A 22,464-nucleotide genomic window follows, 5' to 3' on the forward strand; every position below is an offset into this window, starting at 1 on the left:
CATTGTAACCTTTTGTTTTCATCCCTGCAACTTGTTTCTAGGAGAATCGCTATCCTTTCTCAGATAAACCTTCTTTTGTTTTATTACAAGTGCTGTGTGCTGGCGGGGGAGGGCGGACGGGTGTTAAGATAAAACTGGCGCACTGAGACACACTGCTCTTTGGGGGCAGAGGATGTGGGATTTTTGTGAGTAGCCAGTGCCAGGGACCAGCTATCACAGGGGAACGCTTCAAAGGGACTCAGGGACTGGGCTGCAGGGATTGTTAACCTGCAAGGCGAAATCAGGGCTGGCATAACCCGTAGGAGAGTGGTTTGAGGGGCTGACAGGCTTAGGGAGTGGACACCAGCCACCACAGGCCAGACTCCCTCTGGCTGGAGGCAGGGGGAGACAAGGTGACTCAGGCCTGGGGACCCCATGAAATCTCACACACACAAGTGGGATCTGATTTTTTCTCGGGAGGAATATTGTGCTTTCCATCTAGACGACATTAAACATCCACTCATGCTACCCAGTCGCTTTTGCCCCTCTAGCGCGCTATCACTGCCTTTGAGATGGGGGAGCCCAGTCTGGGCCTGCTCCCAGGCCACACATGGTGGCCCCTCTGGCTCAATGTAAAGGCAGCCTGGACAGAGGGCTAAGCTGAGACTGCCTGTGAGCTGACACGTTAGCCATGTTTATCGTTCCATAGGAGAAGATGGTGTTGACATGCCCACGTCCCCCACACAGGCAAACAACAAACCATCTCCAAAGAGCTGCCAAGGGAACACAGGGTGACCAGATGTCCCGATTTTATAGGGACAGTCCCGATTTTTGGGTCTTTTTCTTATATAGGCTCCTATTACCCCCCACCCCCTGTCCCAATTTTTCACACTTGCTGTCTGGGAACGTAGTTGGGCAATTGCAGAAATATACCCCAAGCAAAGCAGAACTGAAATCCCCTCTCTCTGCTCCACGGGCAGAGGATCTGCAGGCCAGCCGTGAGCAGGATGCTCCTCGCAACGACCGCGCAGGGGCCTGGCTCAGTCAGAAACAGTCCTTGTCCTTCAGAGCTCAAGGCAGCAAGTCCCTGGCTCATTCTTTTAAAGAGACAGCCCCCGTTGCTTTGACACTGGGAACAGCTCAAATTCCTGCTCGCCAAACTCACCCAGAAGGCCTGGCAAAAGATTCCAAGTGGGGGCAAGCAGCAGCTGAGCACTGCTGAGAGGTCCGACAGACTGGGAGCAAGGCCGTGCTGGAGAGAGCTCCAGGGCGGGAGGAGGGCGTTCACAACTGGAGGGGGGAAGCAGAAGGGCATTTCTCAGGGAGATTCTCAACCCTGCTCCAGACCCTCTGTGCCTCTGCACTGGATGCACGAGCCAGAAAAAGCCTGAAAATGGCTGGGGGAAAAGTCACTGAATTGGGCCACCATAAGCATCTCTACATGCTGGTTCCCTTGCCAGGCCTGGTGCAGGGGATGTCCCAGGAACATGGGGTGTTGCCCATTGCACCAGGGAGTCTGGGCTGCAGCAGCCCAGAGGCTGCCCAAGGTGGAACCCCCAACTGCTCTAATTTACACCAAGGACCATTTTGCCCCTTGTAGCAGGTCAGAATTGGGAGGGCACAAAAGTGGCTGAAAGCCACGTGGAGGCACAGCACAGAGTCTCATCCCAGATATGGGGAACAAGACACAGGAGTTCTGGGAGGAAACCAGCATCCCTGTGATAGATGCTTTATAAATCCATCCAGGCACACGCATGGTTCCTAACACCATAGCGTCAGCGGGCCTGATTCCCCACTGCCCTGCCCTTTGTGTAGCATTTACACTGGCACGACGTGGGTGAGAAATGCTGGCAAACCAGAATGGCAGCATTGTAAACTCACTTGGCAATGGTGTAAATGATGACCCAAGGTGTGAGGCAAGTGTGAATGCCAGAGATAGGGCAGCTATAAAAAAGGGATGGGTCTGGATCCAGAGGCCAGGCATTGCTGTGGAGGCTGACGGGCAGACGGTAAAAGACACAGAAGGGGGAAGCAAAGCCTTCTTCAAACTTAGGAAGAGAAATAAAGGGTAAAGCCCAGACCAGTGTCCTGGGAAGTCAGAAGCCCCACACCGAAATACACTAGAATATTTTATTGTTTTACAGCCAGTTCATGTTTTCCTACGTTCAGTTACAGCCACGAAGTCTCCGCTGCCACTTTAGAAAAGTGTGAAACGTGTGCACTAACGAGCTAACAACTGCCCGGCCACTCCCCCTTCCCAGTCCCATCACCCCTCCCTCTGCTGTGTTAGTGTCTCAGAGTCCTCGTCTCCCTCTGCACCGGGGTCTAATGGAGTTGGCATGGAGTCCTCAAAGTGAGACACAGCTGGTACTCAGGATATTAACCTCACACTGTCCCCAGCCTACAGTCCCAGCTCATTAGCCCTTCCTCCCCCACTCCAATGTATTTCCCACACAGCACCGCAGTCTTGGCAGGAGAGCTTTGAGAGGCTGAAACTGGGATCCAGTAGTTGAAGCTATCCAGGCCTGTGTGGGTTGTCTCAGAAGGGTTTTGTCTCTTGTTGAGTTTAAGGGAGATGGGGTCAGGCTGGGAGGATCTGCACTAAGGCCGATGAACACATGGGGAACATCCACAAAGGATCAGCGTTCCGAAGGTCAGTGCCCCATGGAGAACAGTTCAGATGACAGCATCAGCGGAAAAGGGTTCCAAAGACCAGCACCCAAGCAGAGTAACATCCAGGTGACAGCAGCTGAGAAACCGGGTTCCCAAGAGTGACACCCAGATGTGGGGGAGGAAGACATCTGGATAAGGCAGGCAGAGAAGAGGGTCCCAAACATTAGCATCCAAATAGAGGAACATATGGGTGACAGCAAGAGAGGAAGAGGATTCTCGGGATCAGAGTTCAGTCATCCCCAGGGCCACGGGGAAAAGCATACAGGTGACTGGCAGAGGAAAAGAATTCTAAGGGGTACTCCTCCTGTCCCTGGGAACATCCTGACCTTCAGCAAGCGTTGGGGCGGCAACTCTCAGCAAGTGATTGCACCTTCCATGCAGATTATAGAAGGATTCCTCTATCCCACTGACGGGCCCAGGATGATCTCTAAGAGATCTACAGTGACTAGAAAATGACTGTTAAGATGCTTTATACTGGGCTCTCTGTGTACCAGCATACGGTGCTGGAGAGTGGAGGACCCTAGATAATTAAAGCCCTTTCTTAGGGACCCTCCATCTACTCTGCAGATCATGGGAATGCCAGCTGATGACAAGAGTGCCCTTATTGCCGTCAAAGGCAGATCTAGCCATCCTTTACCCGCCATGCTGGAGCAGGTAGTTCTAGAGCACTTCAAGCAAGGAGATTCATGCTAACTGTGTCTCTGTAACCTGGGCAGGTGTTGGGTTAGGAGTTGCAGGTGAATGGTTTCCTCCATCACAACTAATGAACTGGTGCCCACAAGGCCTTTGCTTGAGAACACGCAAAGATTTCCATAATAGCTGGGGACGGGACAAGACAGACTACATGTAACAGATCCAGAGACTTCAGAGGAAAGGGTTCATCACGCCCTGTGAGGCGGGGGGAAGAGCAGAGCCCGTCAGTGGCAACAAAGGCTGAGGCAGGTTACTGGGTAGCTGTGGAAACGGCCCTGCGCCGGCCTGCGGGAAGGCACTCATGGAGACGGGGAGGGTCATTGGGACACTGCTGAGTGGAAGAGGGAGTGAAGCACTGTAGGTCATGGAGTTCATGGTCATCCCCGTGGCCATGCCTGGCACTGGGGAGCTGGTCCTCATCTGATTGAGTGTTGGTTTGGTCTGGTCACTGATGCTGAATGGGTTTGTGGGAGAAGGTGCACTGAGACCTGTCAGGAGAAAGTACACAGCATCATCAGGGATACAGCCTACAAGACGGGAAGTTAGGGGATAGGGTTAAAGGTCAAGGCTAATCACTAGTCTCAAAACACACTGCTATTAAATTCAACTGCTAAACCGATGAGTCAGGAACATTCAGGGTTTGACTCAACCCCAGAAATTCAGAGAGAAGACTGAAAAATTTAGCTTGAGAAGTTAAGTTCAAACCAAAGTTTCTGCCAGGAGTTTCAGGCTGACCTCCGTTTCCTGGCCAGGATCAGAACTTTAGTGTGGTTTTGTTTTTCACAGTGATACTAAGGGCAGAGCTCAGTCACTGTAGGTGCTGCATGTTAAACCAAGTCATTGTGAAAATGTTCCCACTGGTCCGCCCACCATCCTTTTGTGGCCTTCTGATTCACATCAGCTCATGAGCCCCTCGAAGGTCCCACCTGTCATCCTTACACAGCCCGCCAAGAGCCTCAGGGTACATCTACACTGCAATGTAAGCCCAGGATTAGTAGAACTCCAGCTAGCAGACCCTGGGTTTGGTAATTTAGGGCTTGAGCATCTACAGTCATTTGTAACCCCAGGTTAGGAATTGCTGAACCCTGGGTCCCCCAGCCTGGGGCTCCAGCATCTACACTGCATTGCGCGGGCCCAAGTTCAACCACCCATATCCCAGACTTCCTATCACCCTCCCAAAATGTGGCTAGCTCTAGTCTTTTGTTCGTGGTGCAGCGTGGGAAAATCTGACTCTCCACCAAACTGGACAACGAAAGCTGGCCCATGGGACTGTGGGATACTTTTTGCAGATTCCCAGAGCACAAGTTCAGTGGGGCTGCGTTTACATTGCAAAACAACAGGGCTTGAACCCTGGGTCTCGGGTTGACTCAGGCTCGGACCCTTCACCCCTGTGGGGTCCTGGGACCCTGGGTTAGTGCAATTTGTGTGTAGACAGAATGGGAATTAGGTTTGAGCCTGAGTTTGAACCCTGGGCTTATGCTGCAGTGTAGGCATACCCTCAGAAACCACCCAACATCCTTCAGCGGCCTTTTTGACTGGGCCCTGCGCCCCATGACCCACCTGATAAAAATGGATTATGAGTCTTCAGGGTTGCAGGGGCAACCACCAAGGAGTCCAAATTCACCAGGGATGAGGCAGTTGGGCCAAGAAAGGACTCTGGAGTTTTACAATCTTTCCTCTCTTTGTCAGTGTCAGTAAGAGAGTCTCCTAAGCCCGCAAGATCAAAAACGTCTGTGTTCTTCACTCCATTCTGCTTGGTGCTGGGAATCAGGTCACCAAACAGGTCCAAATCTAGAACAAACAGCAGAGACTGAATAGCATAACCAAGATGGGATCATGAATTTCAAGAGAAGAACAGGCAGAAGTGTGGACTGTCACGTGAGAGAGAAGCAGAGACGTTGTCTCTCTCTTCTGACTGTTGTGTCTTGAAGAATCACAAAGCACATTCTTGGATTGCCTTCACAAACTCTTCCCTTTTATCTGGGACAACCTTTCCTTAACACAGAAAGTTGTTGCAGGGAGTCTAGCTCAGAAGTAGCTGTCTCGGCTTCAAGAAGCTGCGCCCTCTGTCTGCTCAGCAGCCGTTCGCAGCATGCATTGTTGCCAGACTCAGAAGACAAATGTCAATGGAAGTTTGCCCCCATCTGATCCCAAGTATTTCTAGCTAATGGAAAAACAGTAGCTTGCACGGACTCCACCTTCGCCCATGTGCAAACACTTCAGGATAGTTAACCCTTGCGTCAGATGTCTAACACAGAGATGACGACAGTGAGAGACTTTGGGGCCAGTAGCCATATGACATGGTAAGTTATAATCATGCAGATGTATGCCACAATATGAAACAAATACACCCTCTCACAGAGCCCCAGGGAAGCTCCCACCCTCACCTGCAGACACACCCGCCAACTTCCCCATTGTTCCACAATGCCCTATTTACCCTTCCGGCCCCAGCACCCCTGATCTGTTAGGACTCTCTTACCAACAGGGCTGTTAGGCTTGATAGAGGATGGGGCCTGTGAGCTCTCATGTTCCAGCTGCTCTGTCGGCTGGGGCGGTTTCGCAAACAAGTCAAAAGTGACATCACCTGAAGCTGAGGGGAAGAAAGGAGACAGACAGACCCAGAAGGGAAGCAAGGGGAAGGAAGAGAGGAGATGAAGGAAAACAACAGAGGAAGGACAGAGGGAATCAATTTTTAAAAGGGACAAAAATGAGGCAAGACAAGCAGAGATGGGGAGTTAGGGGTTAAGGAGAACATAGAACACCAGAGAGAGGGAGAAAGGAATGAATTAGATCAGTGAGTCCTGAAGCAAGCTGTATGAATGAGCCACCGAGTCCAGATCAGTGACCCACTGACCAACCAATGCCAGTGGATGAGACAGAGAAACTTAGCATACAAGGGAGGGCCCACTTCATACATGCCATCCTCTGCAGCCCGGCAGGCTTCCCTGATTGTTAGTGCCTCAGAAGACAATGGGAAGGTATGTTCAGACCAATCCCAGACCCGTAGGGACAGGCACGCCCCATGACTCCAGAAATCTGTCACCCTTCATTTCTATCCTGAGGCCTGCAAAGACTGAGCAAAGCTAGCAACCCAAAGAAGTGCCAGTTACCTGAATTCCTTTCTCTAAAGGAAAGAATCATTGTTGAGAAATACTTAAATTCTGAGCTCTGTTGGGCAGGGGCAGGGACCATCTTTTGTTGTGTTTGTACAGCACCTTGCACAGGCGGGCCCTGGTACCATAGCTCCAAAGCACAATGGCAATGCAAATAATACATAAATAATCATTAATTAATAATTAAGGAAAGGAAAAGTTATTCACTAGGGGCCAGACTCTGATTTCATTCACATGGATTTAAATTCAGAGTAATTTCACTATGAATATATGTCAGTGTAAATGAGATCAGAATCTGGCTTCTTTTAAATACCCATTCCTCCACTGATTTCAGGTGAGTTACTGCAAGTTTACACCACTGTAACTCAGATCAGAATCTAGCCCTAAGAAATTTGTTCCCTCAGAAAGTATTCTTTGTCTGCAAATTTGTGCTTCTATTCATTGTGGCTCTGTTTCCCCCATGTAGGCCTTACCAGCACTGGTATCACACTGTGTAGTCCAACTCTTGTAGCTTTCTTTTCCCAGAGGGACTAATGTAAATTCCTCCATCACACACTACTGTCCTCCTAGGGGTTTCCCCTTTTGGCATTGCAAGGGCTTTCACCATACACTGGACAGACCTGATCTGTGGTTTTGTTATTCTTCTCCCAGGGGGCTGTACCGTTTTCACTACAACTCTATTTTGTGTATAGACATGGCTAAGAGTGGGTCTATGTCTCCCAGCGTGTTCAAGATTTAGGCGAAAAAGCTGTTACATTCTCCTCCTCAGGAGAGGGGATCAGAGTGGAGTTGGCAAAGACATTCCCTGGGAAGGAAATACAAGATGTAGGTATTGGCTGAGATTTTTAGAGGATCAGAGGAAACTGGATCCCAAAAGAAGATGTGATGGTAAGTAACATGAGGATGGCAGGAAGAATGATTCCGAGCTTCAAGTAGCAATGGAAACTGATGAACAAAATGAGCTTCTCTTACCTGCCCTGGGAGGATTGTCAACGACACCTCCCCAAGGATCAGCAGCACAAGTAGCATCAGCGGAAGCTTTAGAAGGTGGGGATGCCTTTACCCAGGCATCTGCTGATGACAGACTTGAAGAGAGGGGGGTCTTCTCCCAAGGGTCAGAGGAGGAGGAGGAGACTATGGGAGGAAGATCCCAAGGCCCAGTGGAGGTCTGGTTGATAGATGCTGCCATCTGGTTTAGAGGATCCCCGGAAGCAGCCGGGATTGGAGCCCAGGGGTCTGCAGAGGGGCCCCAAGAGGCTCCTGCTGGTTCCACACTGGACTTGAGACCTGAAAGACACACAGGAAGATGTGGAACACAGGCAGGGAACCATTCAAAGGCACTGCAGAGAGCACTGAAACACAGCCAGGGGTGAGGCAAAGGGGCAAATAGGTTAGAGAGGAGCAGGAGAAAGAAAGAACAGAAAAGAACAGGTAATCAGAAAAGAAACACATAAAGCAAAATGAGGCCAGAAGGCAGGGCACATTTAGTAATCAGCCCATGTTTACCATTTGTCACCCTTCTTCCTTCATTTCTCGTTTCTGTTCAATAGCCCAGGTGTGGTTAAAAGCTGCTATGACAATGCAGTGAGTGAGCAGAGGATAAGGGGAAAGGGCAGACAGAGAGAACACAAGCAAAGATTCTTACTGTTCAGTTTCCCAGAATTGGACAAGGACAGAGCTGGAGGGGAGAAGGTTCTGCCATTCTCCCAAGCATCAGCAGATTGAGAGTTGCACCCACCTGGAATATCCCATGGGTCAGCTGAAACATGGGTTGAAGTTACTGGCGCTGGTCCAAAAATGTCTGCCAGCTCCACAACAGAGGACTAGAATTGTAAGGAGAAAAAGAAACAAGTTAAGGCTCAGGGATACCTGCAAGGCCTCGTCCGATATTGCTCCTGGAGCGAAAGGGGCTACTAGAGGGGTTTTTCCCAGGTAACCCCAGACCTCACCCTATACTTCCTGCAGAGAAGCAACCTAACCTTAGATCTGGGCAGGAATGGTCTGATTTGGCTCCTCTCAGTAGTCAAGAAATACGTCATTTAAAATCTCTTCCAGCTAAAGCTTTTCGTGAATGCAGTGCTCACGCACAAAGCCAGGGGGACAGCAAGGTTAGTTGAACTCTTCTACTTATGCAGAGCAGAAACAGGGCAAGCGTCTCCCAGCCCGTTCAAGCCCATCCTGGAGGGACAATCCAGGGGTAATTCAGTGTCCCTGGTCAGGCTGCTAATGAGGTGTGAACTGCTATGGCGAGTCTTTTTTTTTTAATCATGCAGACATGAAGAATTACACAGAGATCACCAGATCAAGTCACATACACCACTGAACAGCCATCAAGGAATAATCCCTTTGCTCATTACCAATCTAGGATAGATTTGAACCAGAGACCAAGAGATGAAATGTTCTGTACCCCATTATATATCTCCACAGCCATCCAGACCACCAGCTAAAGCTTTTCACCTGACTTTTCTTCATCTTATCCTCTTCTTCCTCCTCCTTGATACCCGTGTGGGTCTCTTCCAGTGCCCTCTGTAGCAGTGAGTTCTCTCCTTGGCATGCCCTCACTTCCTGCAGTCAAAATGGACAGTGCATGTCTGGGATGTGAACAGTAAAGACACAGGATAAAGGATCACCGATGTGCACTGACTCTCTACAGAGAGACCAAGGGCAGGGGTTGCTGTGCATTACAGTTTCGGTCATTAGCCAGCGGCAGCCTTGTTTTATTTTACTGATGTATTTGCACATTTCATGATAAATCCACGGATAGGAATGTTCAGCGCACAGCTTTAAGAGCAGTGAATGTAAGTTTACAGCCAAGCAGGCACCAGAAGCAGAAGGACTGGGGTACACCACTTCCCAGGAAGACACCAAGCAAGGCAGAAAGTTGCACAATGTTTAATACTCCAAAGGTCTATTTAGAAACTCATGAAGTTAGAATCCAAGAAGAGGAAAGTGCCCTTTGATCTGCGGCATTTGGGGTACCTTCTCATGCTCCTTTTTGCTCAGGCTGAGTGCTATCTGCAATTGCAATTCTTCATCTGTGCTGGTGGCTGGAGGAAGTGGCTGCTGCCAATGAAGGAGAACTGAATGAAATTGCTTCTTTGACCCGAGGTCTCTGTATTTGCTACCAAATTATCCCCTTCCTTGTAACCATCTTTCTTTCAATCCCTCACCTGTTATACAGTAAGTTTTTCTATTCAGTCATTTATCCATTCATCTGGTGCTACTCTTTCTTCCATCTAGCTAGTCAACCACCGATCTTAATGTCTATTCTTTCATCCATCCATCATCCATGCACCAATCCATCTGATCTTTCCTTCATATACAATCGGGCTCTCTTTCCTTTTCCATCCAGCCATTCACCCACCCACTGTTTTGTTTGTCTGTTCATCTACTCTTCTAGCACTCTGCCCATCAATCCATTGCTGGAGGGGCTGGTTTAGAAGCTTCTGGTTTGAAACACCAACACCTTGAAACCACCAGTTTGAATCCTGGCACAGTTGACTTAGCCCTTCACATTTTTTAGATACATACATGCAGCTTCTTATGCAAAGTCTTTGAGGTGAGGTCGTAACACCAACATCCCATCTGTACTACATGAACATAAAAGATCCCATATCACTTTTCTTAAGTCCTCCCACTGTGGTGCCATAAGCTGGCTGCTGCGCTCCACCTCAGAGGTGGCTGCACTTCAGTGACGTTGTCTTGTAAAGCACTATGGGATCCTTCAAGATGAAAGGTGGTATATTAATGTAAGATGTTGTGTGTCCACTATTATTTGACATACAAACGCCTTGCCACTTCAGACTCATCTGGGCCCGATAAGATTCTATCTTGCATTGTGTTTATGGCTATAACTTTTCTTTAGACTTTTAGCTGCTTGGCTTGTCAGGCCTCTAACCATACAGCTTCCCCAGTGACACTTCTTCCCCTTGCTGAGGTCAGAGCATATCAAGGGCAGCCCTTGCAAAAGCTAAACACTTTGCAAACTGCTCAGGAATTCAGTGGATATTTCTGCTCTTTTATCTCCAGGGGAACATCATTAGCAGATCTTCCCTTAATAACATTGATAAAGAATAACAACAGCTCCTAGCATTGCTATAGCAGTTTCTGAGGATCAGAGAGCTCTACAGGTGTTACTGGTTAATCCTCAACACCCTTGTGATGACAGCATTATCCCCACTTTTCAGATGGGAAAACTGAAGTGCAGATGGTTAAGCAAAGATCTTATAGTTCAGGGGTGGCCAAATGTACTGATCCCCTGAGCCGCATACAACAATCTTCAGAAGTTTGAGAGCCAGGGCACATGTGCCAAGGCTCCAGGCTTCAGCCCTGAGGGAGGTTCCTGACGGGGCTCAGGGCTTCAGTCCGGCTCCTGCTGAAGTCCAAAGACCCCCCTCCCCACTAGGCAGAAGCCACTACCCCACCACCCCGCTGCAGGCAGAGGTCCTGTGCTTCCCCCTCTTCTCAAGTCTGGTAGTTGGAGAATGGGGGGAAAGACATGGGGGGCTCTGCGAGCTGCACTTTAATGGTAAAAGAGCCACAGTTTGGCCACCCCTGTTGTAGTGTATTAGTGGTACAGCCCATAGGACAACCCAAGACCTTACTCCCAGTCACATCCTTACAACTGTGGACCATGTTTCTTCTCTCAACCAATGATAAAACTAAACAGATTTATGTGCTGCGATAAACTCCGTCCCTCCTTCCACCTCATCACTAACTGCTGGAACAGCAGGGGTTCCAACTTCATCCAACAGGCACACAAACAGCCCAGTGAAATACTGCTACTCCGCATGTTGGAAAATATTCAGATCTTGTCTTCAGTGTAAAACGCTACCACATTGGGGGCCTCATTATACTACGGATCAGTCTTGCAGTGGGGGCAGGACCAGACTGCATTTTGACCATGTCCCTTCATGCTGAAAACTTGGATTTGGTGAACACAGAGTTTGGGCCCTTCTCCACTAAAAGGTCAAACTATGCAGATGGGACCACAACTACCAGCCACACCTATTCACAACCCTACAGAATCCTTCAGCAAGGCCTGATGGTCTGTGAGAACTCATTGGCGCTAAAGCAGCCAGGAGCAGTGGCAGAGGGCTATTCTGCATGAAACAGTTTGACCTAGATGCAGGAGTGGCTCTGGGGTCCCATTACTTGGAGTGGGGGGCAAGTACTTTGGGACCCTGGGAGGTCACTATTTTAGAAACAAAACAACCTTCCAGGAGTCCAAGGGCTAGTTAGACCCCTGGAAACTCTTGGATTTTAAGAGTTTAAAAAAGGAAAACTTGGCTCCTGTGTCAATGGTTAGCTGTGAAAGGATGAAGACTCACCAGTCTGTCGCTGTTCCATTGTTTAATATTGGATAACTTTGTACATATTTTGGCCTTTTTGACAATAATGTGGGGCCCCTTGAAGACTGTTGGAGGGAGGAGGAGAAACAAATGTCCCTTTTGCCTACCCCCTTCCCCGGTTGTGCCTGGCCTACCTAGATGGGTGGTTCTAATGAGCTTCTCTTTGACTAGCACGTTCCTTCAGCACTAACCACAGCAGCTTCCCTGATAAGGTTTGGGAAGCTACATCTCTGGGACAAAAATAGGGACACAAGTTCTCTGAAGTCCATCCAAGAGCTTCCAGGAAGGGAAGGGTGGGAAGCGGTAACTATTTTGCTCAAACAGGGATGGTGACCATGTAGGTAGCAATCATATAACCAGCCAGGCCTCCAGCAACTGTGTGTGGCTCCAGCACAAAGAGGAATGCTAAGGCCTAGAGCCATGCCTGGCACAGGGACAACTTCAACCACCAGAGGCTAAGCCAGGAGAAGGTGTTTGAGAGACATTTTGGTCCAACCAAGCTTAATTTAAATATAGACTACAGTGAGGCGGGAAAGCCCTGACCCTGGAAGTGTCACCCAAAGTGTCCCTCAGTGGCTTTGTCCTCCTCAAATATCATCAGTATCATTAGCGAGAGGCAGTGCCAGTTAGCGTTAATCTCAGACTGTGTGTGTGTGTAAACAAACAGTCACTGCCTGGAAAGGGGGAAGCAGATCAGCTGATAAGAGAGCTGGGGAAAGTACATGAAGGACACATGATCTAGGCTGGGATTTTGGGGCTGACTGTAACATGATGAATATAACAGCGAGACGGGAACCCGTTAGGTTATCTTGTCTCCCCTCCCCTGCCCCTGGCCAAGGCAGAACTGCTTTCTACGATGTCTTCCAGACCTTTGTCTAGCCTCATTTCAAATGATCCAAAGTGACTTAATTAAACACAGTCATGTGGAATAAACTTAGTCATCCAATGCCCACACACTAGCACAACCACATTCAAATCACAGCTAGAGTCACCAGTACATGGACCAGTTCTGCAGGATGTTTGCAGTTCCTGGTACAGAACCCATTCTCCCCAGGGGGACACAGGTTCTCCCTGGTATCTGCCAAGGAAATAACAGAATCACTCTGGGCACATCAGCATAAAACCTTCATGGTTAAAGTAATAGAATCAGAGTAATTTATACATGAAAGACAATGGGTGAAATCCGGGCCCCATTGAAGTCAATGGCAAAACCCCCATTAACTTCAATATCATCAGGATTTCACCCAATGTATTTAGAGCAGCTGATTACATATGAGCTGTTCGGAGTCCTGATTCCACATCTCCAGACGGAATTCTATTTACCTTCTTTGAAACCACCTGATGGTACATGGAAAGGGACAGCGGCGTATTAATGCCGAGGCCAACAAGGCCTAGGCCTAGGGCGGCAAATTTGCAGGCGCGGCAAATTTATAATAGCAGCCAGAGGCTGCTTCCCCCAGAGCCGGTTTGCGCCCTCTGCCCCTGGCCCCGCCCCAACTCCACCCCTTCCCTGCCCCCTCCCTGCCCCTACTGGTCCCCTTCCCCAAATGCCTGCCCCAGCCCCGCCTCCTCTCCTGAGCACACCGTGTTCCCCACCTTCCCCCCTCCTTTGTGAACCTGTTTCATGCACAAGCACTGGCAGGGAGCGGGGAGAAGCAGGACCCGGCGGCGCGCTCAGGGGAGGAAGCGGAGCGGAGGCGAGCTGCGGGGGCGTGGGGGGGTCAGGGGGCAATTATTTCTGGGCCTAGGGGTGGCAAAATCATTAATCCGCCACTGGAAAGGGACCATTCATCTTCAAGGCAACCACACAGAAGAAAGGGTTTAGATGGACCGCATCTATCTTTCTGAGACCGTGTGGTATTGATTTAAGATGTACTGGTACAGTGCACACACCAAGTCCTAGGCTCACTTGGATGCACAGTATATGAAACGGGCAACAACTGTGCAATAAATCCTCATCATGCCACGATATGCTGATGTGCTGTGTCTGCATGGAGCAGCCAGTGAGAAAACAATACTGTGCACACTAGCATGCGGGTTGACAGAGCCTAGAAATCTCTCTCTCATGCCTTACTACCATGATCCCATAGACTCAGAGACTTTAAGGCCAGAAAGGACCATCATGCTCATGTCGTCTGTCCTGCACATCGCAGGCCCCAGGACCTCACCCACCCATTCCTGTAATAGGCCCATAACCTCTGACGGAGTTACTGACGTTCTCAAAACTTGATTTAAAGAATTCAAGTTACAGAGAATCTACCATTTACTCTAGTTCAAACCAGCAAGTGACCCGTGCCCCACACTGCAGAGGAAGGCAAAAAATATCCAGGGTCTCTACCACTCTGACCTGGGGGGAAATTCCATCCTGACCCCCAATAAGGCAATCAGTTAGACCCTGAGCATGTGAGTAAGACCCACCAGCAAGACCCCTGAGAAAGAATTCTCTGTAGTGACACAGAGCCCTCCCCGGCGTGAGTCCCATCTCCAGCCACTGGAAATGTTTGCTCACAGCAGTCCTGGATGGGCCACATGACATTGCAGGCAATCACTCCACCCCCCAGGAGAGAGGCAGCAAACATTACCTTCTCAGCCTCCTCTCGACTCATGGCTAGTGCAAGCTGTAACTGCAGCTCCTCCTCTCCAGTCGTCTGGGGTCTTGCCTGTTCCAGGTCTGAGGCGTGCTGAGGGGACGAGGAAGAAGCTGAGATAAAAAAAAAAAAAAGAGGAAGAATTCAGATTGAAGGAGGAAGAAGAAAAACAGAATCTCTGGAGCTGGGATGTTTCTAGGAGTCAATCCGCATTGATCACCACCTTCTCCTCCTCAACGGGCTTTTCTGCTCTCCCCTCATTCCCACCACCCAGCTCACGCTACGGGACCTTCATGCCCAGCAACTGCCCTAAATGCTTGGGAAGCTGCTCCTCATGTCACTGACGTCCCAGAGCACTCAGAGAGACAATCTGCCTTTAAAGAGCTGGAATTCGACCACCGGCCTGGTTAAGGAGAAGGGTGGGGATCGGGGTCAGGATGCAAATGGAACAATTACCCCTCAGTTACCCCCCAGGAATAAAACTGTGTTTTCTGGCAGGGACCCTGTTAGCACAAGAATCTCTACACAATGGCAGGGGGACTTCACCAAAGCAGGCAGCTCGGTGGGAGGATAGGAAACGATCAGAAAGTATTTGAGGCTGATATCAAAATAAGCAGCTGCTAGAGAAAGGTTTTAGAGTTGCAACCTTCTAACATAAACAATCTCCCGGTGTTTGAGATGGCATCTGTGAGGTGCTTCCTTCAGTTCCGTGCTCCGAGTGCCTTGTTCACCCATCAATTAGTAATGCCTTGAAGGCCGGAAGCAATTCAGACTCTGTGAGATGTAGAGTCCCAGCCTTAACTTTTACTCTCCAGAATGCTGCACGTGAGGATGGCCCAGAGGAAGACCAAAGGTCACCTACCCCATGACATTAGAACAGGAAGAAACCTGTGTCTGCTCCACAGTGGAGACTACTGGCCATGTGGCTAGAAAGTAACCGATATGGATTTTGAGCCACCGCCCTAAAAGACAATGTTCTGGACAGGGCTGCCAGGATAGACAAGAGCAAGCCCAGATGTTCCTTCTGAACTTCAGACATCCAGTGATCCACTGCCCTTGGGTCAGAAATGCCCACGCTCTCCATACCACCCACGGTCTGTAGCACTGTAGCACTTACAATTAAAGGATGATGGAGACCCCCTCGGCTTGCCATAGTCTTCTCCATATTGTGATGTCCGCCTGCCATAGGAGAGCTGCTGGCTGCTGCTGATGCCCGTGCCCTCAATGGACATGCGCTCTTTGGTTTTCAGGGCATGAGCCCTTTCCTGCTTCAGCCTCTCCTCATCCTTCAGCAGGCCCATGACCTGCTTGACTTTCTCCCGCACATTTATGCCTTGGTCCTTGCCGTCGCGGTCTGTGTACTGGAAGTCTTTCAGAGTCTGAATGGTGTAAAGGTTCTCCCGGCACTGATGGGCCACCTTCTCTGATCCAGTCTTGATGAGGTAGTCCAGCAGGGTCAGTGCCTTGTACACATGGCGCCAGTTCTTGCCACTGTCATTCAGCCGCCTCCAGATCATCCCCATGATCTCTGCGAAAGCCACCGTGTTGAAGGTCAGATCTGCAATCTCAGACATCAGGGAGCTGGGTGGGCCCCAGGAGTCATTGGAGGTCGCCTCACGCACCTTGATCTCCGCCTCCGAATAATTGTGCACAATGTTTTTTACCTGCCGGCGCAAGGCAGAGGTAGTCATGGCTGAACCTTGCAGAAAGTCCACAACGGGCAATGAAGAACTGAGGAATAAACAGTCTGGGACCCAGGGGGAAAGTCACCGTTCCAGCTTCACCAGTGAAAGAGCTCTAGCTCACTAGGTTTCACGTTGATCTGGAAAACAGACAGAAAGTGTTAAATACAATCACCAGTGAAAAAGGAACCCAGTCTGCATTCCCAAAGCACTTCTGTTGCTCTCTGGCAGCACCTGCAGTAATTTTCACCTTTAATGTGTATAATCAAGATATATTAAATGTAATATGAAAAATTATAATATTTCTATTCCATACATCCTTGTATTTTGTGACTTAACCTTGCTACCTACTGCAGCTAAAGGCAAACAAGGTAAATTTTTATTTGTTCGAGATGAATCCAAAGGAAAAATCATATAGAAAATAAATAGTCAGTTCTTATAGTTTCTCCAGATATCTCCTCTTGTATTCTACGGAAATATTTGGATTGGATTTTACCATGTGGTTCTGCTCCTAAAAGTAACTGTCTAAAAATGGCACCTTCTTCCCCCAAAGATCTGCTTCCTCTATGTACGGAGTCACACATAGTGGCAAAAATAGGTGTGTACTGTTTTCTCAATGGAAACACTATGGGAGAGGGAAATGGATTCCATTCTGTTGATTCTTTGCATCATTAGAATTGTTAACTAAGTTCCAAATGCATCTGGGTTCAATTCTGCCTTTAGCCGACATGGTTTTTTATACTGGTGCTGATGCCACAGAAGGAAAAGAAAACCAGCGTGACTCTCAGATCCCAGTGTGCATTGGCAGAGCTTGCAGTCAGAAAACCAGCCACCTTTTTACAAGTAAACTCAGCAAATTAGCTGCTTTGAGAGGCAATAAATATGGACTCCCCTGCTGTTGTTTTCCCAATCACTTGTCGAACTGGGATTCTTCTCCTGGAAATTATCCATGGCCTTCTCCTGTTAGAGAACAATTGGCTCAAGACTGAGGATTAGCGCATCAATTTGGATAAAATAAGAACCTTTCACCCCAACAAACCTGTACCCCCACACTCAAACTGACCATTCTCTAAGCTTGTATGCTGGTTCTGGATCCCAGCAAGGGAAGCAGGTGCTGAAATGCCACAAGAGCCTATTCTCATGATACTTCCTATCAGGAACAAAGGTGCTAGAGATGACAAGATTTCTGACCCAGTTCCGTGCACCCAGGCATTTTGGGTAAGCATCCCAAACTCTGGAGTGCTTAGGCAGTCAAACTGATCCTGAGAACGTTAAGGTCTGAGAATGCTGAGATTTGTAGAGCCTCTCTATGCACCAGGGGCCAAATCATGGCTCCACTGAAGTCAACCGGAGCTTTGCTATTGGCATCAGTGGAGCCAGGGTTTCACCCCAGACTTTGGGTTCAGTTACAGTCTGATGCAGGAATTTTTTTCAGGGTATATTTCCATCCTGCATCTTTGTAGAGAAATGACCGGCAGGTTCACCAAACCTTTTCCTCTCTTTCCTAGTTTCTCTCATGGCATTACCGAAGTAACCCCTTGTTCTTGGAATGGACACTGATGGGGGCCATTAAATCTGAAGGTGGGATATGCCAAGCAATACTCCCCCTAAGGGTCTGAGCACAGGCATTTCACAGAGCCCCTGTTGCCTGAAGCACAGGAAGATAAAGTCTGGACCTAGTATTTAGTGGTGTATCTGAAACAAGTGTGGTGGTTTCAGTCCAGTTCCTGGGTGTCCACATCTCACCTGGTGTTAACTGTCCCCACTGTTATCAGTCTCAGCAGAGAAGCTGAATGCAGACTGGGTCATGGAGACTGAGTTACTCTCCATCTGCCCTGGTGGCTTCAGGCTCGGGTCATTCTGGTGCAGGAAACTTAGACTACTTTGCCTGTCCTGTAACAATAACCTCGAGCACTTCACCCACATTAACTCAATTAGTCCTTGCCACAGCAAGGAAAGGCTGCAATCCTCCATCGACAGAAGGGATAACTGAGACACGGCGGTCAAGTGACACCCAGCAAACCAGCGGGGCATATCAAGATGAGAACACACAAGGCTCTGACACTGGCCTTGGGCTCAGCCCACCAGACCACATGGCCTCCTGCTGCCACTGTGCCCATCCTGCAGATTGAACAGAAGGCTCCAGCTCCTTTCAAGAGCACAAAACTCCCTACAAATTCTTTTTTAAACAAGTGCATTCCCCATGCGGGGTCTCTGTCATGTTCCTACCAGGCTGCAGCCCACCTAACTGCTAATGTTATATCCAAGCAGAGGTAGCAGGAGAGAGGGGGCTGGAGGGAAAAATTAATTTGATAGAGGGTGGAGGTGGTGGGTGCAGAAAGATAAGAACATCTTACTTTGAATTTTCTTTTGAATGAGCACAAAGTATCTCTCTCTCTCATGCACGCACACACACTCTAACACACACACGGGGGTGCAGAGCAGCTAAGCCGTCCTCCACAGTCCCAGGGACAGGAGTTGCACATGTAGAAAGTAACCCTCAGCCCTGTTGCGATGAAAAGACGATGCATGTTACAATGAGGTTTTCAAAACTGTGTCAACAGTAAGGAAACTGGGACCCGTGACTCTCCACCAATGGTAGTGACGGTGATGGCTGCAGCGTAGACAGGGTACTGATGTTTTAAAACGGTCATTTAAATCTACTTTGAGTAACCTGCAGGACCCCAAGGTTCTGGAAGGGGAGACAATCAGGGCAGGAGTTTCCCCCACTCCAGTTCTCTGGTGATGGAAGGAGCGTAAGGATCCTGTGAGCTGTTTCCTCCTTCCTTGGGAGAAGGGCAAACCATGAATTGCAGAGCTACCCCAATGACCTCTTGGTTTGCTTGTGCTCAAGGCCAGCCTTTGCTTTCTAGCCCCACTCCCTTCACTTCCCCTGCTTCCCTTCTTGTGCTCCAGCTAATGTACGCTTGGAGATCACTGCACAGCACTGCCCACGCTGCCCCAAAGAGAAGACACAAGTCTGACCTTTGCTAGAGATCCTCTCCCAGTTCCACACTCTGACTGGGTTTACCCCTGACCCTGCACTCCCAAGAGTGGGGAGACACAGTGGTTTCAGTCCTCACCTCCTGGCTTGAGAGGCAACTATGGGGAGGTGACTGCTCCCCGGAATTCAGTTGCTACATCTTGTTTTCATCCTTACCCTTCCTAAGTGACTCAGCTATAACCTCCATTAGGGAACCTCATTTTCTCCATGACGGAGTCGGGGCTGAAAATAGCTTCATGTGAACACACCCACAAAGAACACGCATCTCCCACTACCTTCCATTAAAACCAGTCAGGTCCTAGAATTGCTTTGAGAACACCTCAGATCTGGACAGGCCCTGCTTCTGCCTGGGTATGGCCTGGTTAACCCCATGGCCATAGGTGAAGAGCAGGCCACCCGCCCACCCCCAGCCAGTGTAGGCATCCCACTCACCGAGGCAGAGGGAGAGGAATCCGCAGAGATGGCTCACAGGGCTAAAGAAGTTTCTTTCAAGATATTTCCCTGTATTGATTTCCTTTCACAGCGCAGCCCAGCTCAACCCGCCTACTGTCTTTAGATCTTAGGGCGGCTAAATGCCAGTAAAATGACTGCAACCAGAGACAGCAGTACCCGCCAGGGGTGGGGGCAGACAGTCACTCCTTACTGCTTAAAAACAACCGAGCTGATCGAGTTAAGTCCTTCACGATCAAGATCAGCACTTTCCCTTCTGACTGCAACAAGGTTATTGACGAAGTTCCACCTTCCCTGCTGGCGAATGCTAGGCTTTTGCTGATTAAATTCTCCCTTGTATCAAAGCCTCAGCTCGAGACATTCCCTAGCTCCCAGCAGGTTCCCTCTTCAGTAGAAGCCCCAGGTCCGGACATTCCCAATGTGCCAACTAGCACCAGGATTGTCTCCAGCCGGCAGCATGAGCTGTCCCTGCAATTATTCACCTGCTTGCAAAACTTCCCAGAAAGTTTTCAGTTTTTATGACGTCCAGAGACACAGGAATGAAAGGAGAAAAAACAAAAGTCGGACATGGGTGGCAACCCAGAGCAGGCAGAGTGTTTGTGCCTGGAGCCCTGCCAATGGTGTTAAAAGCAGTGAGTTTTATCGAACACAATATCCCCAGGAATATAAAGGGAGTGAAACAGAAACCGTGTGGTAGATAAGGCAGCACCAGGCAGCCTCATATGGAATTACTGCAGTGACCTTGAGCAGAAAGCCGTCAGGTGGGGAGAAGGACACAGTGGCTCGGCACTGAACCAAACTGCAGGGTCTCCAACAACCAGGGAGCTTTAGTGATCCCAGCAAAGGGGAAAAGAAAGGGTCTCGGGAGGCAAAGAGAGAGAGAGACTGGAGCAAGAGGAGGCAGGGAGGGGAGAGGATGAGAGACAGTTAATGATTGGGGAAGAGTGGCGGGGGCAGGGGGCAGACTGAGAGGAGAGAGACAGGAAACGGAGAGGGAAAGACTCAGGGTGACAGACAGGGAAAGGGCAGATGTCAGCAAGATGAGGATGGGAGAAGGAGGAGAGACAGATGGGGAAGAGAAGAGAAAGATGGGAAAAGCCTTGTTAACTTTAGCAAGGTGCACGGCCCTCCCTCTGGGAGAGAACGTTGCCCAAAGCAAAGAGAAGAAGCAGGTGAAATCCAAATAGCAATCAGTATAACAGTGCGAGGAGTCAGCCCTCGGCAAAGGCTCCATCGCAGGCTGCTTTACCCTGTGCCAGAGATGCTGCTAATAAACCCGCAGCCAGGTTCCAAAAGGCCATTGCCACTGGCTGCTCCCTTCTTGGTATGCCCCACTGGGCGCCAGGCTCACAGGGTAGTACCCAGTGCTGAGGGAGGGAGATAAGTTACAGGAACTGGGAAGGGGTTGGGCTCTTCTTACAGCTGACAAAGATAGAAAGGGAGGAAAAGACAGAGCGAGAGACAGGGAGGGAGGGGGAGAGAGAGGGAGTCTGGCTGCGAGACCAAGGGTGAAACTTGCCAAGAGCCCAACCAAACACTCAGGTTCTGAGGAAAATCCTACCCAGCATGAAATCGAAGACAGGGGCCCACCCTGACGTGTTCATGTAACTACATGCAAGCACACGCAAAGCACACCCTTACCCCCTCGGCTGCATATGCCTCCATTCGGATCTGCAATAGCTTGGGGAATTACATAATCCCCCAGGATCTTCTTTTCCCTTCCCAGACGTCTGGAACTCCGGGCCCTTCTCCTGCGTGGAGGGTATTTCACAGGCAGAGGGGCACCACCCCTTCAAGAGAACAAGGGACCCCAGGGCAGGTGTCCTGAGGGGAGGCCTGAGCTGAAGTCAGCCAGCCTGCCCGGGGAAGTCTGTTGTACTGAGTGGAAGTGGCCACAATGCTCAGATGACCAGTGTGACACCAGGGACGGTGGGGGGAGGAGACAGGGAGGGGGAGTTGACACCAAGGGAAGGGGGTGGGTTTAGGAGCTGGGGCTACACTTCAAGGCAGCCCTGACCCTGGAAAGGCTCCCCTGTGCTGTTCTATCCATATGGTGCTGAATCCCTTGTGTGTGAACACCCCCCACCCCACAGTCACCACCATCCAGTACCCCAGGGAGGCTGTGGGTGGTGGGGGAGTAGGGGAGGCTTTGCCCTACCTCAACCATCCTGAAACAGCCTCATCTCAGAAACTTCAGGCAGCTCACTGCAGGAGGGCCCGAGCTCTGTAGGGGAAAAAAAAAATCCTACAGCTTTGCCAAACTAGTGATGAAAATCAAAATGTGCTTCACTGCAGTCTGAGATACTCCGGCGTCCAGAACCTTCCTCCCCACCCCCACCCTCCTCCAACCTGCCATCCAGTCACCTTCCTGCTTACCACAGGATAGCTCCTGTACCTGGCTATGGTCCCCAGACATCCCAGCTCCGCAATGCACAGGGAGAAGGAGTCTTACCTCTGGCACTGGCTTCGTCCCTGTGACTCTGAGCAGCTTCCCCTCTGCAGAGTGCAATCAGCAGACAGTGCTCCGATCAGCCCTTATGCTGTTCCCTGCAGATGACTGTCCAGGCTTGGTGCAGGTTCAATCCCAGAGTTCCTAAATCCATCCCATCCAGCAAGGGCTACATCCCCTCCTCGCTGCTACCCCCAGGGGTCCTGGGGACCCGGCAGTGTGTGGATGGGGAGAGCTATGTTGTAGTGTAGATTATTCCCTGCGACTGTCAGAAATCTCTCTGCTTCTTGCACACGCTGTGAAAGTTGCTAAGCTGGCTGGGCAGGTCTGTCTCAGCTCTAACAGGACACAGGCAGGATTGGCTGCTCTCATTAACCCCTTCAGGACGACAGACTTTACAAAAGCTCCCAGTTCTTATTGTCCCAGCAATGATCTGCCACCGTGAAGCCTAGGGGGCTAGCAGAGAACTCCCAGCTCTCTTT

The 22,464-nt window shown here is 49.9% G+C and overlaps 1 protein-coding gene across 7 annotated transcripts; it reads right to left on the minus strand.

Moving 5' to 3' along the window:
• Nucleotides 1-2,096: 2,096 nt before the first annotated feature.
• Nucleotides 2,097-22,414, minus strand: EPN3 (epsin 3). Of its 7 annotated transcripts, none has more exons than XM_043528436.1 (11): nucleotides 21,986-22,404; nucleotides 21,692-21,757; nucleotides 15,515-16,219; nucleotides 14,392-14,510; nucleotides 9,438-9,518; nucleotides 8,916-9,023; nucleotides 8,197-8,281; nucleotides 7,431-7,745; nucleotides 5,825-5,935; nucleotides 4,906-5,136; nucleotides 2,097-3,833 (listed from the first exon to the last, which is right to left on the minus strand). In XM_043528436.1, exons 3-11 carry the CDS (start codon nucleotides 16,086-16,088, stop codon nucleotides 3,517-3,519), a joined length of 1,941 nt encoding a protein of 646 aa, XP_043384371.1. In that variant the 5' UTR covers nucleotides 16,089-16,219; nucleotides 21,692-21,757; nucleotides 21,986-22,404; the 3' UTR covers nucleotides 2,097-3,516. The 7 variants fall into 7 exon arrangements, with proteins under 7 accessions (XP_043384371.1, XP_043384372.1, XP_043384370.1 ...); XM_037914168.2 differs by having other exon boundaries at nucleotides 2,108-3,833; nucleotides 9,438-9,521; nucleotides 21,986-22,405; XM_043528437.1 differs by lacking the exon at nucleotides 9,438-9,518 and having other exon boundaries at nucleotides 21,986-22,414.
• Between the last annotated feature and the right edge of the window lie 50 nt (nucleotides 22,415-22,464).

This window comes from Chelonia mydas, chromosome 14, assembly GCF_015237465.2.
Source record: "Chelonia mydas isolate rCheMyd1 chromosome 14, rCheMyd1.pri.v2, whole genome shotgun sequence".
NCBI classification, from domain to species: Eukaryota; Metazoa; Chordata; order Testudines; family Cheloniidae; genus Chelonia; species Chelonia mydas.